The sequence below is a fragment of the Dama dama genome, chromosome 9 (assembly GCF_033118175.1).
Source record: "Dama dama isolate Ldn47 chromosome 9, ASM3311817v1, whole genome shotgun sequence".
Taxonomy (NCBI): Eukaryota; Metazoa; Chordata; class Mammalia; order Artiodactyla; family Cervidae; genus Dama; species Dama dama.
In genome coordinates, this window is record NC_083689.1 from 45865946 (window position 1) to 45882510 (window position 16565).

Genomic DNA, 16565 nt, shown 5'->3' on the forward strand with positions numbered 1-16565 from the left:
CAGGCAGCCCAGGAGGCCCTGCTTCAGACTGTGTCGTTTCTGTTTGGCTGAGACGGAAACTTCCACAAAAATCAGTTGAGGACACACATACTGACAGGACAGTTAAGCCCATGCAGCTGTGATAGCAGCATGAAAAGCCACAAGCAGGGTCCCCCCGGCCGCCCCTTGTCCCACCCACCCTAGCCAGAACCTATGTACACCTGTGGAGTAAAAGCGGAAGCCGTGTGTCCCTGAAGAGCACTTCCTGGGTCCAGCTGCTGAGGCCCATGCTCAGGAGGGGTCGACGACAGGGAGCAGCAGGGGCCACCAGCTGGTGCTGCTCCCTGGGCAGATCTGAGCTAGCCTTCCAGAGGTTGAAGGCTCTGGACGCCCAGCAGGGCCGCAGGGCCGAAGAAGAGAAGGTGATGGAAGGCTGTCCCATTGGAGGGGCAGAGCCATCATTCTCGTTCTCTTCTTCTGGGACTTCCTGCCTGTCTTTGCCGGGAAGTGGCTCTCAGACGGGGTGGCACCCTCCTCCCTCTGACCAGCTCTCGCCTCCGAGCCTGGGAGGACTGAGGGCTGCCCAGAGACCGCCTGACGCAGGAGGGGGTCCTCCCACAGCCCCATGTGCGGGGGCCCCTGCACTGGGCCTGGCACCCACCCCTCTCTAGGGGGCGTCCGTCAGGCCTGGGGCAGGAGGACAGAGAAGACCTGGCTGGTCCTCAGGACCCGCAGCCTCTGGGTCTGTGGTCGGCTTCTGCTGCCTCCCGGCCCAGGTTCCAGAACTCCAGAAGCAGTGAGCAGCGGCGGTGGAGGCATGAAACTTGAGGTATAGAGGGACTCAGCCCCGCAAGCTGGCCCTTTCTTTTCCCCAGCAGCCCTCTCTCTTCTCCTATATTAAAAGTAACCCCTGGAAAAGAGCATGACCCGGGACACCCCCAAAAGGGGCCGCATTATCAGGGCTCACTTACAGGGTCCGGGAGGGGGCGGGGCCCCCCTGCCGGACCCGGGAGGGGGCGTGGCCATGGCCTCTACCGCAGGACCCAGGAGGGGGCGGGGTCTCCGCGGCCCGAGGGAGGAGGGGGGCCTTCACAAGAAGGGCAGCAAGGAGGTCAGGGGCAGCTCCTTTTCCCCGAGCAGCGTGTCCCGCTTGAGGCTGCTGCCCTTGTTCACCACCTTGATCCTGAGCGCCAGCTTCCGCACGCTGGCCGGACCCAGGCCGTCGAAGAAGAAGTCCTCGTTGAACACTGGGTGGCGGCTGTTCTTGACGATGGTGCTGCGCTGCTTCTGCAGCTTGCCCGGCACGAGGCACAGGCCCACACAGCAGTTGATGCTGCGGGCGTCGCACAGCCGGTCGTATAGGCCCTCGGCCGCCAGCAGGCGCACGCGCAGGCGGGCCTGGGCCGCCTCGTACTCGGCCAGCAGGCGCACGCTGCCCCGCGGGCCCATGCGCACGGCGTGCTCCGCGCGGGATGTCGGGCCAGACTCCGGGCCGGGCTCCGGGGTGGCCCTGCGGGGCAGGCGGCGCCGGGCCCCGGGGCTGGTGTCCGGCGTGCTGTCGTCGGCCGACAGGGAGCCATGGCGGCCCACAGAGTGCTTGAGCTGGCTCACCTTGGCCTGGCTGTCCTGGGCGAAGCCTTTGAGCAGCGACACGGAGCGCGAGAGCAGGGGAGAGCCGAAGGGTGAGGACTCGGCCGAGGACCCCGTGTCGCTCTCCCCGCCGCTGACGCAGCGGCCTGGGCTCATGAGGGCGCCGCCGGACTCCCTGGGCGCCCTATCCCCCCCGTTGGCCTTGACACCCCCCCGACGGCGCCGGGTGCCGGGGGAGCCCACCTGGGCCAGAGCCCCGTGCTCGCTGTGGAACAGGGACTCTTTGCGCCGCGTGTGGGGGCTCTCCGCCAGCGTGGCAAAGCCGTAGGACGTCTGGGCCTTGGGCACCGAGGGCAGCGACATGGCCCCCTGGGCCTGGGGGTCAGCGTTGGTGGCAGTCTCCTCGGCCGGCCAGTCCTCCGCGCTCTCGATCTGGATCACGTGCCGGGTGGCCGCCTTCAGTAGGCTCTTGCTTTCGGCGGCCAGCTTGGCGGGCAGCCGGGGGCTCCGGGGAGCGCGGCGGGGCGCGGCGGAGGCCAGGTTCTGCTCCGAGGTCGAGGGCCCCAGCTCGGCCTGCGCTTCGGGCTCGGAGGGGCCGGCGGGCAGCTTGGGGGGTATGAAGAAGTCCGGGATTTTGTCCGGCGTGAGCACGTTGCTGTACAGGGGACCCTTGGCGGCCTTGTCCCCGCCCTCGCTCCCCGCAGCTCCATTCTCCCCCGATCCCCGAAACCTCTCCAAGAACCACATGTTGGTTTTCTTCATTGGGGCGCAGGCAGGAGCCAAGAGGGGTCTGCGAAGCCTGGGAAGAGAAGCGGGGGTCGGGAGCGGCAGGCCCCTCTGCACGCGGGGGCTGGAAGCACGGCTCGCGGCACCTGCCTGGGGAGCCCTGTGGGGGCCAGGGGGGTGACGAGGCGCTGCGGCCCAGCACGGGGGCGGGGTGGGCTCGCCCCGCGTCTACCCTCCCCGGAGGAATCGCGCTTAACTTCCAAGCACCGAAGCCGGGCCTGGGAGGTGGGGGCGACGCTGACTCCAGGAAAGCCCCCAGGGGACAGCCGCTCCACTCTTGCCCCGACCCCTGTATTGAGGATCTCAAAGCGCTTTCTAAAGGGGTCCGCTCTCAATGCACAGGGAAGACACCCCTGGGCGCCCGGCGGACCCCTGTGTGTCCCAGCTCCGCCCCCCCTCAAGCTCCCACCCACCTGTGGCTTCTCCCGGGTTGAGGGTCCGGGCATCCGGGATGGGGGAAGGGAGAGGAGGTGAGTCTGGGGGATGAAGGCGCGGCGAGCCGACCCCTCTCCTCCTCAACACCCTATCCCCCGCCCCGCGGGACTTGGCCGGCGGCGGGGGTTGGGGTGCGGGTAGAGGGTCCTAGCAGCCCCCGCGGAGCGTGGCGAGACCCGAACTCACCTGCCCGGGGGCGGGGGCCGAAGCTGGCTGACCCGCGGACACGCCGGGGTTTCGGCCCGAGGGCTGGGGGCGCGGGGACGCGAGCGCAGCCTCGGTCGGGCGGCGGCGGCAGCGCAGTCGGACTCATTCACCGGCGGGAAACCGCCCAGCCGGCCGCCGCGCCGCCGTATTCCTCCTAGTACGGCCGCCTTCCGCCCCCGCCTCGCCCGCCGGGGGACCGTCTGCTCCGTCTGCGCAGCGCCCCCCGCCCCCCGCGGCGTCCACACCGGGGAGCCTCGCCGCGACTCCGGGGACTGAGCGGGGAGAGAGGCAGGTGGTCGCTTGGCTGGCGCCCCTGGAAACCCCAGGCTCCTGCCGCAGGTTGTCTGCGGGCCTTTTCTCTGGTGAGTATCTTTCTAGACTTACGATGACGAGTAAAAGAATAGCAGTAATAATAACTGCAGTTGAATTTATTATTGGGCACTTTCTCAGTGCCAGGCTCTTAACATTCTTGCCCCAACTCACTGTCACAAGCACCAGTAGATATGTCCATGACTGTGTCCAGTTTGCAGGTGAGGAAGGTGAGGGTTCCTTCTAGAAATACGGAACTAGCCTCTGACGCTCCGTCCTCTCAGTGCAGCCACCCAAGGAGCCGGCCAGGGTGCTGCTCCTTTATTTCCTGGAGAGAGGTTTATTGAGCACCTACTGGACGCTGGGGACAGTGCTGTGGCTTGGATGCAGCTGTCAACTTTGTGATGTGTCCCAGGGGGAAGGAGGAGGACAGGAGGACACCAGTACAGAAATACACAGGTAAATAGTAACTGTAGGTTTGATGGTTCCTGTGACAAAATGTAACAGGAAAAATGTAATTTGGGATGAGAGGATAGTCCCCCATGCAGTTCGCAGGTGGGGAAACTGTCAAGGGCAAGACCAGGAGACTCAGGCATAGCAGCTCTGAAACCGCGGGCATCCCACATGCCACCCTGTGATCTGCCAGCCCCAGCCCCCCTGCTTGCTCACGGCTTCCTCCCTCCCAGCCTCAGTTTCCCCTCTGCAATACAAGGTCAACGGACCAGCCCCCAGTCCAGCAAGATAACCTATTGGCAGGACCAACACACAGCAGGGAATGCCTGGACCTTATTAAATTACGATATCCCAGGAGCCACCCATGTTCCAGACATGTCCCAATCATCATTACTGGAGCTGGATGGAGGTTGGTCTGGAGTGGCCACTGGTTAACAGCACGAGGGGGACAGGGGTAGGGTGAGCTGGAGTTGGATGGAGCTCCTCCAGCTCTTCCATCTGACCTTGGAGTGAGGTGGGGCTCAGAGTCCCATTGTCCAGATGGGGGGAATGAGGCTCCCTCAAGAAGCTTTTCTCAACTTTGCTCACCTAGCAAACATCCAGCCCACTACCATTTGTTCTAGGGGAAGCACTGGTGTGGCCACATAAGCTGACAAAGGAGGCAGGTACCAATGAATGCATCACCTCACTGCCGCCTCCAGGAAGCCTGCCCTGCCTACCCCACATTGCAGCCAGACAGAGCTCACTGAACCCCAGCTTCCGCTCTCATGAGGAGCTCAGTTACTCCAAGAAGTTATTCCGTTAATGTACATTGCCCCTGCTGGGCCTGGAGCCCAGGAGGAAAGTGGTGGTGGTCTTACTCCTGCAGGCCCCCAGGATGAGTGAGCACTACAGTAGGAAGAGCAATGCCGAGCACAGTGAGGCACCTTCCTCCACTGTCCGCGCCAGCACAGGGCCCAGGACAGCAAGCTGACCGGCTCAGGTGTCCTGCTGACAGGCTGACCTGGCACTGTGGTTTCACTCTCCACATGCCCTTGCCACGCTGGGGTGGGGTCTGTCCTCCCAGCTGGGTCGGGGAGGAAGCAGTGAGTTTATTCAGTAGCCCCCCACCCACCACCCAGAGCCTTCTCACAGCTGCCTCTTCGCCCCATCTTGTCCCCACAGCACAACTCCTACTTGGGACTCTTAACCACCTCTGTGCTTAAAAGGCCCCAGGCAGCTCTCCCTGGCACCAGGCTGCGCCCAGCTGTGTCCCCAACTCCACTGCCGTCTGACCTCCCTTCGAACCTCTGGCCATCCTTCTGTCCCTCAAATAAGCTGCATGCTACACACCTTGGGCCTTTGCACACGCCATCCCTTCAGGCCAGATCTCTCTCCTCCTCACTCAGGGCCTCCCTGCTCATCCTCCAGACCAACACCACAAAGGGACCCCCAAGTTCTGAGGTGCATTTCTTCCCACAGCTGTCATCATACACTTAGTGGTGACCTGCTGATGAATGGGTTTTGGCAAACTCCACAAGAGTGGGTCTGTCTTGGTGATGTTGCACCTCCATTATCCACCAGGGGTCTTGGTCAATAAGAGGAGATCATGAAGGAAGATTAAAGGATATGAGGATGGGGGTGTGGATCATGGACCAATGAGTGGAATGAATGATGAATGGGCAGTTAGAGGGATGGATGTGATGGTTAGGTGGACAGACTGATAAACGATGGATGGAAAAGTGGGTGGGTGAACAGACGGATAGATGGATGAATGAGTAGATGGATGGACATGGAGGTAGGTGAGTGGATTGATGGATGGATAGATGGATGATGGATGGGTGAATGAATGGAAGAGTGAATGAATGGAGGATGGATGGATGAATGGAAGAGTGAATGATGGATGGATGGATGAACGGGAGGGTGAATGGATGGATGGGTGAGTAGATGGATGGATGAATAGACTGGTAGCTCTGTCTCCAGATCTCTGAAGTAAGAGACAGGGCATCAGAGTCCCCTCCCTTGCTCTGCCTTATGATCGCTTCCACCCTACTTACAGGCAGATCAGAGTGACTTTTACTTCCCCACACCCTTACCAGATCCCCCCAGGCCTGGAGTAGGGCCTGCTGACAGCAGAGAAAGCATAGCCCCTCCCCAGCACCAGAACTTGGGCAGAGATGTGACACCAACCAGCGGTGAGACTGGTACCCCCTTGGGAGGGAAGGTTCCATGTTTGTGGGAGGGTTGTGAGGAGGGTCCTGGGGAGAGAGGGGGGTCTCCCTGGGAAGGAGACATCATGTGAGGAAAGGTCAGGAGCAGAGAGTCGGAGTGAGCACAGGAAGCTGGGTGTGTGGTAGAAGTAGGTGCTTTCAGGTCAATAAAGGGGCTAGAGTGAGAACCCGGTGCTTCTCAAGAAATGAGGATGAGAAACATTGGGAGGCTGAAAAGCCAGGCCATCCTTCAGGACAAGTCAGGAACAATTTGGAGAAAACAAGCAGTGTTTTGCCAGATATCTGGAGTATCTTGAGTCTGGAGGTTTGTAGCATTTGGGAGATAAATTCAGGTGTTTCCAAAGGGAAGGGTGGATATTTAACAGAGAAGCTGGTGTGTGCTTTCTCTTGGGATAAAATTGAGGGTCTGGGAAATGTCAGGGGACTCTGCCCCCCACTCTCTCCCCACAGCAGGGGCACACCAGGGCCTGGCTCTCTCCTCCCCAGCCCTTGGGGGCCAAATCTGGTGCTGCCCTGGCTTCCCTGGACCCCAGACCCCCACCTCTAGAGGAACCCCACCATGAGATGACACCCACCCGGAGAGGGTTCCCACCCCGAGGACACCCTGACCCCAAAAGGGGCCCCACCCCGAGAGGACCCCTGCTCTGAGATGACACCCACACAGAGAAGACCCCCACCCCGAGAAGACCCCAGCCCTAAGAGGACCCCTGCCTCTAGAGGACCTCCGCCCCATGATGACATCTACCCAGAGAGGGTCCCCACCCCGAGAGGCCTCGTAGATCACAAGAGGGCTCATGTGCCACACGGTCATTCCCAGGTTTAATTACAAACAGATTCCAAGCGTCCAGTCCAGGCTGACAGCTGGGAGGGAGGGGCCTCACAGGAACCCCCTCCCGGGTCAGTGGTCATGGAGTTGCCAGATGACCCCATCAGCCCAAGGCTGCCACCCACTTCAACACCCTCATCTACCCCAGCCTGAGGACCCACAGCGCTTCAATTCTACCCCCAAAAGACAACTATGTGCCGATTTTTCAGGTGGAAGATCTGAGCCCGGCAGGGACGGGAGCCCGTCTGTATGCCAGGGAGCTGGGGGCCTTCATTCCCCAGGAGTCGAGCTGATGACCCTCTAGGAAGGAAAATGGTGCCCCCTGGCCTCATCGGGGACCTGGGCCAGGCTCCAAGGCGGATGGCTGCTTTTCAATATATTTTCTTTAAAGGCGAGAAAAGGTTCTGTCTTTGGTACGTACATCTTCACTCCAGGTGAAGGTGGCGGCAGGCGGGGGTGAGAGAGAGGGGTCATGCACCCCGTGTCCTGGCCAGGTTGACCCATCCCAGCCCCAGGACCAGCTAGAGAAGGAAGACTCCAGAGACCCAAGTGGAGAAGGAGAGACAGCGGCGGTTCCGGCCTGACCAGGGTCCAGAGAAAGGCTGAGGGGCCCCTAAGGCCACAACAGGAGCATCTGGGTAGCAGGGACAGAAGCCACAGGCTGAGAACCATCACCTATGGAAGAAAGTGAAGCAGAGGTCAAGGGTCAGCAGAGACAGCAACAGGAGACCTGGGTTCAGGTGTCATAGACCTCAGTTACAAGGCAGCAAAGTGACCCAGTGACAAGTCTCAGGTGGAGGGCCAGGGTTCAAGTCCCGGCTCCTCCATGGTCTTGTCCTGTAACCTAGGGTAGTCCCTCAACCTCTCTGTGCCGCTGCTTCTTCCACAAAATGAGAAGATTGTTAATTAACAGTGCCTGTTTTGGAGTTGCATGGGAGTCAGTACAGATGTGGGGAGGGTTTGAGCATGGGGCCAGAACATAGCAACTTCTGCACTGGCAGCGATTATTACTGCCATTGGTATTATTTCTCGGGTCACAAACAACTCAGAGTGTAGAAGGACAGGTCAGACCCTGGCATGTGCACATACACAGTCCATGGCACTGCACATCATTTCAGATGATCCACAGGACCACCTCCATCCCTGGAGCCCTTCCCCAGGCTGGGAACCCTGCCTCTGCCTACAGCCGGGCCTGGCTGGGGGCAGGGAGCAGGCCAGCGCTGACTGGGGGAGGAGGCAGGAAGAGACTGTTGTCATGGGGACGGGAGAGCAGCCCAACCTGGCCCAGAAGGCCTCTCAGCCTTTGGGGAAATTCCACGGCCTGTTTCCCTCCATGAGCTGAGCCCCCAGCTCCCAGCTTCCTGCCCCCTTCCTCTGCTCCAGAGCCTGCCTCTGCCTCCTCCCACAGACTGCCCTGGTACCTCGACCCCTCTGCACCCCAGTTCAGCTGCCTCTTCCCAGCCTAGACAGGCCCGCATCTCACCCAAGACCCCCCACCAGATGCCCTAGAACCATGGGACCTGTCTGTCCCTCCCCCACTCAAGATGTCTGAGGCTCCAGAACTGATGAGCCAGGTGGACCTTCTCACCCACCTGCCTTACCTCAAATGCCAGCCCTGCTGGACCCAGCCCTCCTGGGCCCACCTCCCAAGTGGCCAAACACTGCCTCTCTGAGGGATTTTTACCACCAGTTAAACACAGAGTTACCATAACAAGTCAGGGAGTGAGTGCTGATGGGGACAGGGTTTCCTTTGGGGGTGATGGAGTGTTCTGGAATTAGATGGGGAAGAGGGCACAGTTGTGTGAGGAGACCCACTGAGTTGTGCCCTGTAAACGGGTGAAGTGTGCAGCATGTGCACCCGTGTCAATTTTTAAGATGCGAAAAATCTGGCACATTGGGGCCAGACGCACCTGGCTCAGGGCTCCCGCTTGACAACGCCTCGCAAGTGCAGCTCGCTCTCAGCAGCTACGATGGGCTGCCCGTTCTGCAGGTGATAGTCGATCAGGTGGCTGATGCTCTCAAAGAGCACGTCCTTCGTCCGTACCTATGGGGCCAGAGGCCACAGCATCAGCACCACTGGAAGAGCTGGTCAGAGAGGCAAACTCTTGGGCCACCCTAGACCTGATGACAGGGCACTGAGTTTTCACAATGCCTCCTGTAGCTCATGCACAAGTCTGAAAACCACTGGGTCAAAGACTTCAGGCACAGAACTACATGTGGACACAGGCTCCAAAGCTCCAGCACCCAGGGGCCGTGGCTTCCTATAGTGGATTGAATGGTGCCCCTCACAAAAAAAAGATATGTCCACATCTTAACCCCTGAAACCTGTGAAAGGGCCCTTATTTGGAAAAAGCCTCTGTACAGATATGATTAAGATGAGTGCATGTTGAAGGATAAAGAAAATGTGGTACATATATACAAATGGAATACTATTCAATCATGATAAAGAATGAAGTAGTGCCAATTGTGGAAACATGGATGGACCCAGAGATCATCACACCAAGTGGAGTGAGACAAATACCACATAATATCATTTATATGTGAAATCTAAAATATGACACAAATGAACTTATTTACAAAGCAGAAACAGAGTTACAGATGTGGAGAACAGACTGTGGTTGCCAAGGGGGATGAGGTTGGGGGAGGGACAGATTGGGAGTCTGGCATTAGCAGATGCAAACTATCATATACAGGGTGGATAAACAAGGTTCTACTGTAAATAGAGCACAGGCAACTGTACTCAATGTCCTAGGATAAACCATAATGGAAAAGAATATTTTTTTAAATGTATATATGGAAACTTCCCTAGCTAAGAACCTGCCTGCCAATATGCAGGAGACATGGGTTCAATCCCTGGTCCAGGAACTAAGATTCCATATGCCACAGAACATCTAAGGCTGTGTCCCACAACTACTGAAGCCCAGACACCCTAGAGCCCATGCTCCACAACAAGAGAAGCCACGCAATGAGAAGCCTACTCTCCACAACTAGAGAGAGAAAGCCTGCACGCCTACAATGAAGACCCTGTGCAGTGAAAAAGAAAGAAAAGAAATTCCTTAAAAAAAAAAGAAAAAAAATGTATATATGTGTATAACTGAGACACTTTTCTGGTCAACAGAAATTAACAGAACATTGTAAATCCACTATACTTCAGTTAAAAATTAATTTTAGAAAAAGAGTAAAAAAGGATGAGTTCACCTTGAATTACTCAGGTGACCTCAAATCCAGTGACCTGTGTCCTTATAAGAAAAGAAGGAAGTACTCAGGGCTGGTGCACTGGGATGACCCAGAGGGATGGGATGGGGAGGGAGGTGGGAGGGGGGTTCAGGATGGGGAACACATGTAAATCCATGGCTGATTCATGTCAATGTATGGCAAAAGCCACTACAATACTGTAAAGTAATTAGCCTCCAACTAATAAAAATAAATGAAAAAAAGAAAAGAAGGACTGAGACAACACAGAGACACAGAGAGAAGCCAAGAGAAGCCCTGAGAAGCTGAAGGCACTGGGGTGATGGGTCCACAAGCCAGAGAACAAGAATTTCCAACAACGAGGAGAAGCTGGTGGGGGGGCCTGAACCAGATCCTCCCTCAGAGCCACAGAAGGAACCAGCCCAGCCAGCACCTGGATGTCAGAAGTCCCGCCTCCAAAACTGGGACAAAACAAATCTCTGTGGTTTGAAGCTGCCCAGCTGGGGGTGGTCACTGGGAGAGCAGCCCTAGGAAACAAACACATCCCAGGAATCTTGTGGACACAGATCCAAAACTCAGAACCACCAAATCTAAACACCGCCTGCATCTTAGAATGCTAAGAAAATGCTGAGAAAATTTCAGCAGACCCGGATGCAACACAGACCCCCCCTGGGAGGCTAACACCACTTCAGACGGGACAGAGCAGTGAGCAGTGTGATTAGGTACGAGGGAGGAGATGGAGAAGGGAACTGACAGAACAAGGGCCTGGAGCCATGGTCCCACCTGGGCCAGGCTGCATAGTAGCCACTGGAGTGTGCCCTTTTCAGGGCACGCACACACAGCCCCTAGGGTGGTGCAGAGGATTCAGCTAGATGACATAAACTGTTGTTGTTGTTCAGTCTCTAAGTAGTCTCGGACTGTTTGTGACCCCATGAACTGCAGCACTCCAGGGTTCCCTGTCCTTCACTATCTCCCAAAGCTTCCTCAAACTTATGTCCATTGAGTCGGTGATGCCATCCAACCATCTCATCCTCTATCATCCCCTTCTCCTATTGTCCTCAATCTTTCCCAGCATCAGGATCTTTTCCAGTGAGTCAGCCTTGTATTTATCACTCAAAGGCATCACTATTTGTAAGATGCATTAGGGATGACAGAATGTGGGGGGGGAAGTACATCTTACAGTTGATGAAATACGGTACTTTGTAAGTCCTGAAAGGCCTTGAGATTGGAAAAGGTTCTCTAACCCCTCCAAATGCTTTATAGACTGGGAAATCCTTTGTGAAAGCTAAAAGTCCTCTAAAACTGGAAAATACTTTGTAATTCTGAAGTACATGGTAAAGGGAAATAGGATCTGTAAACATAAAGGGCTCTGTAATCTGAAAAATGCTTTATTAAACCTAAAGGGTGCTTAGAATGTGGCCGCCCCGGATCTCAGACAGAGGAGAGAGGCCTGGGCCCTTCCCGTTGACCCGACGCCCCCGCAAGTCCCCTCCCCACCCCCACCACACGCAGCCTCCAGCCCTGCCCCACACCTGCCCCCTGCGGGTCTATCTCTGCACTCTCTCCCCCGCATCCTCAGCACCCGCACCCGCCCCGCCCCCCGCGCCCACCTTACCACGCCCTCAGGGTCCACCAGCAGCAGGTGCTTGGGCTGCCCCGCGTGCATGCCGGTGAGGACGTACTGCCCGGGGTTGGTGACGCTGTCCCGCACAAGGAAGTCCCCATCTGCCCGAAGCAGTTTCTCCGCCGCCCGACGGCTCATCTGGCCATGGTACCAGGGCTCCTGACGCAGCTGCTCCTCCGTGGGGGCGATGGGGGCCCGGCGGGTCGGGGGACTGGGCCACTGATCCTCCACAGGAAGGGGGGCTGCCACCGAGCCGGCCGCCATAGAGCACTCATGCAGCCTCAGGGCATCCTCGAAGGGTCCTGCGGGCGGGGACGGTGTGGGCGTGAGGGGCCTGGGCTGCGGGGACCTGCTCCTTCACCCCTTACTGGTCCTATTAGTAACTCAATATATTCTCTTCAATTTTTTAAGCATACGCAAAAAATGAGCATTTCTTTTTTTTTCCCAATGTACACACCTATTTCTTTTTTCTTGTCTTGTTACACTGGCTTCCTTCCCAATGTTTATTATGCCTCTCGTTTCATCATCTCGTTCTGACTGCACTGGCCAGGACCTCCACTACACAAGCCACCTCTTTGGTGGGCAACAGGCGTCCCTTTCTTTTCCAAACTCTAATGGAAAAGCTCCTGATGGTTTGCACAAGTTCCCTATGGCTCCCAGCAGGCACCAGTGTGGCCCTCCCTGAGACGGTACCACATAGCTCAGACACCCTGGAGTGTGCAGTGACAGCCCTGATCCCTGCCCTGGTGAGTCTTCGCTTGCTTTCCAACCCACCTTTCTTCGCTTCTGGTCCCTTGGGAATCCCTCCTCCCTGACTTCTCGAGTGATCTGAGAGAGATTGACCCAGCCTCCAGCTCCTAAGACATGTGACCAGTCCTGACCAATCAGCATATGCCTCTCACACTCCTGGCCTAGTGATTGGCTGGGGGAGGTGAGACCGTGACTCAAGGAGGGCAAATCTGTGGCAGCCCCAGGACTTCTAATGGGAGCCTGGCAACAAGCATCCCTTTTCGCACTACGGTTGCTGGACCACCTGGCTGGGAGTCCAAGTGGATGGCCTGCCGCAGGAGCTCACACCTAGGGCACCTCCTTTCCCATCTGAGACTTCTCTGAGGAGCCAGTGGGGCCACAGCAGGGGTTCATGTCACTGCCTAGCATGTCATCAGGCAGTGGGGGAGCGGGGCTTTGCAAACTTTGTGAAAGAAGGGATTTCCGGCTGGCTTGGGAGTTCCTCAAAGACCTCACCTGGGGAGGTGTGCTGGGAGTGGGAGATGACCCTGCCTGGGCCAGCACGGAGCCAACACATCCAAAGTGCTCGTGAAAAAGGATGGCGTTTGATATTGTGGGAAAGAAGGAGAGTGTTCTGGACACAAACCTCCTCCATCCGATGGAGCCCTCCCTGAGGCTGGGGGAGGGGCTCCACCATCTTCTAGATGTCGATCAGGCCTCCCTTCTCAGGCCAGGATTTCTGGCAACAAGCCAGAAGGGGCTTGAGCCTCCTCTCTCAGATCATGGATCACATGAAGAGGGAGCTTAAACTCACTCATCAGACTGGAGAGACCCAGAAACAGGGAGCTAGGCACTTCCACCCTGCAGACTGAGTCCCATAGAGAAGAGCCACTGCATCCCCATCACATTCTTCCAGGATCCGAACTAGCCCCTCCTGTCAAACTGGGGACCCCCATGGAGAGGAATCTGGGTTACCCTCAGGAAAGCCGTAGGGTCCCACGGAGGAGGGAGTCCCAAGGGAAGCATAGCACACAGCCCATCCCCCACCAAGCCACAGGTTGCTCAGGCATGGCCCCACCCCACAGGCCTGCCTGTCCCCACTTACGCATGTCGAACAGATCCTTCTTGGGGCTATCCTCGGGCCGCAGGGGCTCAGGGCCGTCCAGACCCTGCGTGTTGACGTACAGATGGTCCTCGTAGTCTCGGGGGCCTCGGGCGTCCGCTTGCACGTAGCCATCCCCGGGCTGGGCTGGGATTGGGAAGTCAGAGGGGCGTGAGTTCAGATGAGCGCAGGGTCACGCGGGGAAGCCCTAGGGAGGGGTCCAAGAGGGGCGCCCCGCCCACGTCTGTGTCCCTCCAGGAAGCCCACCCTTTAGCGCAGCAAGGTCAAGAGTGAAAAACCCCATGAGAGCCCAGCTTTGGGGCTGTGAGAGGCGCGGAGGTCTACGGGAGCCCCCTACATACACATACACATACACCCAGGCCCCTAGTCTACCAGGCAGGAAGGTGGCCCAGGGACCAGAGCTTCCCAGTTTCCAGAGAAGGCAGAAACCCCAATGTTTATGTTAAATCTCCACATTTAAAAAGTAACAACAATAAGACTCTGCTCTCCCTGTAATTATGTTATCAAGTGAGGCACAGTCAGGTCATTCATTTGCTTGTGTTCTATTTTAGAGTTTCCTTTCTGTTCTTTCTAATTTTGTTTTGAATGTGTGAAGCATTTAAATGGTTCAAAAGCTGCAATTTCGTGAAACTGGTATCATTGGGTGAGTCTCTTCCGGGGTCCCTCAGTGCCCTATGGGGATTCTACTGGGTCCTCCGCAGTTGGCCTCTGCCCAGCTTCAAGGCCTCACCCACCGTGTGTTATCAGACTGTTGGACTTGTGCTGACCTGATAGGTGAAAAATCGCATCCAGGGGGACTTTAATTTCCATTTATCTTATTTTGAGCAAGGTTGAGCATCTTTTCCTAGGTTCTAAGGATATTTGTGTATTTTTCCCTAGATCTATCCATCCATTTCTAAACATCTCCATTTTTAATCCTTGGCAGGGAAATGATGATCTTTTAGTACACTGTGGCCAAATCCAACCCAAGGGCCTGAAGCTACAATCTCTGCCTTGTACCAGTTACATCCTTAACCCTCATAGGCAACTGAGCTCACACACAGCTCCACCCTCTGTGGGCATGACAGGTGAGTAACCTCTCAGTGCTTCAGTCTCCTCCTCTGCTAAATGGGGAGAACAGGAGTAGCTTCTTCACAAGTAGGGGTGAAGACCAAAACGCCTGGCAGAAGTTATGATTCAATAAAATTGCTAACATCATTACAGCCCTGGGTGGTTGATGAGGGCAAAGGGGCCTTGGCCCAGCCTTCCCAGTCTGCACAGAGAAGGTGCAGATTCTCCCAGCTTTGTACAGTCATGGTGGGATGGGAAAGAAGAAATCTCAGTTGCAGGGGTCCAGAGAGCGAAAATCCCTGGGCATTGGAGTTGGGGCACTGATGTATTGGTAGGAGTTCTTGGTCAGAGACTTGGGAAAACTGTGATATGAAACAATAACTTCATGTGCAAAAGCTCAGGGGGTAGGAAATGTTAATGAGCTTAGGGAGTCAGGTGTGAGTAGCCCATGTCCCAGAGAAATAGCTGACCAGGGCCAGATGATGACTGGGCATCTACTTGGCACCCAATGCCACATGTGTTCTTTAACCACAGGTGCTGGGAGCAGTAGGGTTCTGATGCTCATCAGTGAAATGCCCAGATTGTTTGGGAAAATCTTTTTTAAAAAAAAAAAAGCCCAACACAGATGTCAGCACGGCTGTAAGGAAACACGGCTGTAAGCCACGGCAGGGCTGGTGGGCAAACAAACTGCCCAACCACATCAGGGAGCCATCTGGCAGCTTCCCCTACTGTGACGAAGGTGTGCATGCTGTCTACAGCTCAGCATCTGTGGGAGGGACACATGAGGGGGGCCAAGGAGGCATCTGCCGCCGATCAAGAGGGGGCCACGTGGACAAGCAACTGCAGGGACAGGGGACTGGCATGTGGCCATTCATCAGAAGATCCCACTGAAGCAGCCAGAGCCCCTGAGAGACTATGGGTACTCACAGCCTGTCCTCATTTCTTTGCAGGCGGGAGGGGGGGGGGGTTCCATTCACATAAGGGCTGAAAGGAGACACACAGGTGCCAGAGGGTAAGCTCAAGACCTCAGAGCTGGGGGCTAAGGGGATTTTAGCCTCCTCTGTCTTTTTAAATGTTGTATAACACGATAAAATGCTCACGGGCTGAAAACTCAACCATTTTGTTAAAACCTCATGGTACCTGGTGGGCAGCTCTGTGATTTCCATCACATGGACCAGCGGCTGCTATCCTGGGCACAGATTCTACTGAGACCCTGAACACAGCTGAGTGGTGGACAACTGGGGGCCACTGCAGTCCTGGCAGAGCCCTAGAAAGTGCCCAAATGTCTGTGGGCGAGGGGGGCCCTTCACGTGGTGGGGACTACACTGTGGTGAAAAAGGAGGGGGGCGGCTGCCTAGCACTGGGGCAGGGGTGAGTTCAAGATGGGCTTTTACCTGGGAAAGCCAGGTGAAGGGATGGAGAGCACACTACTGTCAAAAACTGAGAAAGCGACGTATGTCTGAACTGACCTGAACGTGCATGAAAATTCTAGAAAAACCAGGGAAACTACTACCAGTGGTTACCTGATCAGGGAGGTGGATAAAGCAAATGGGGGCAGGGGACTGACTTTTCGGTGGATGCCTTTTCATATGCTGGTGCTTTGAACCACTAACTGCAGTGTCTCTGTCCAACATGCAAGGAAACTGGTCACACAGACAAAAAGCAGATGCTGTCAAATCTCTAAGAGCCCAGGGAGTGACACGATCTCACCAGCCAGACTGGAGTGACCCAAAGAGGGGAAGCAATGTGAGGGATGGTAGGGACTCAGGCACACCGGAGCAGAGTGTGCTGGACGGTACCTGAGGGGCCCATGTCCCACTGCAGGCCACAGGCATCTCTTCGAGCAGGAGAGGCTCCCTGAAAAAGAGAGCAAGGGGTCCTCCTGCAGTGTGCAGGCCCAGACCCCCAATCGCCCACCCCAACCCTCCTGTAAGTCAGATTCCAAGCTCAGCTCTGTACCCATCCCTCCCTCCTGGGCCTCAATCTACCCATAAGCCTCCACCTGCCTCTGCTGTAGCCGCATCCCCCAGCCCCACTTGGAAGGCCTGCCCC

The 16565-nt window shown here is 56.6% G+C and overlaps 2 protein-coding genes across 2 annotated transcripts in view; both read right to left on the reverse strand.

Moving 5' to 3' along the window:
- Positions 1 to 819: 819 nt before the first annotated feature.
- C2CD4C (C2 calcium dependent domain containing 4C) lies at positions 820 to 2331 on the reverse strand. The gene has a single exon (XM_061149382.1). It carries the CDS (start codon positions 2329 to 2331, stop codon positions 1069 to 1071), a length of 1263 nt encoding a protein of 420 aa, XP_061005365.1. The 3' UTR covers positions 820 to 1068.
- A 4392-nt stretch (positions 2332 to 6723) lies between these two features.
- SHC2 (SHC adaptor protein 2) overlaps positions 6724 to 16565 on the reverse strand; it is a 28244-nt gene continuing 18402 nt past the window's right edge. Inside the window, exons 9-13 of the mRNA XM_061149383.1 lie at positions 16313 to 16370; positions 13446 to 13589; positions 11603 to 11913; positions 8706 to 8839; positions 6724 to 7470 (exon numbers count right to left, since the gene is read on the reverse strand). Of these exons, the coding sequence (XP_061005366.1) occupies positions 8711 to 8839; positions 11603 to 11913; positions 13446 to 13589; positions 16313 to 16370 (642 nt within the window). The 3' untranslated portion in view covers positions 6724 to 7470; positions 8706 to 8710. The remainder of the gene's footprint in view (positions 7471 to 8705; positions 8840 to 11602; positions 11914 to 13445; positions 13590 to 16312; positions 16371 to 16565) is intronic.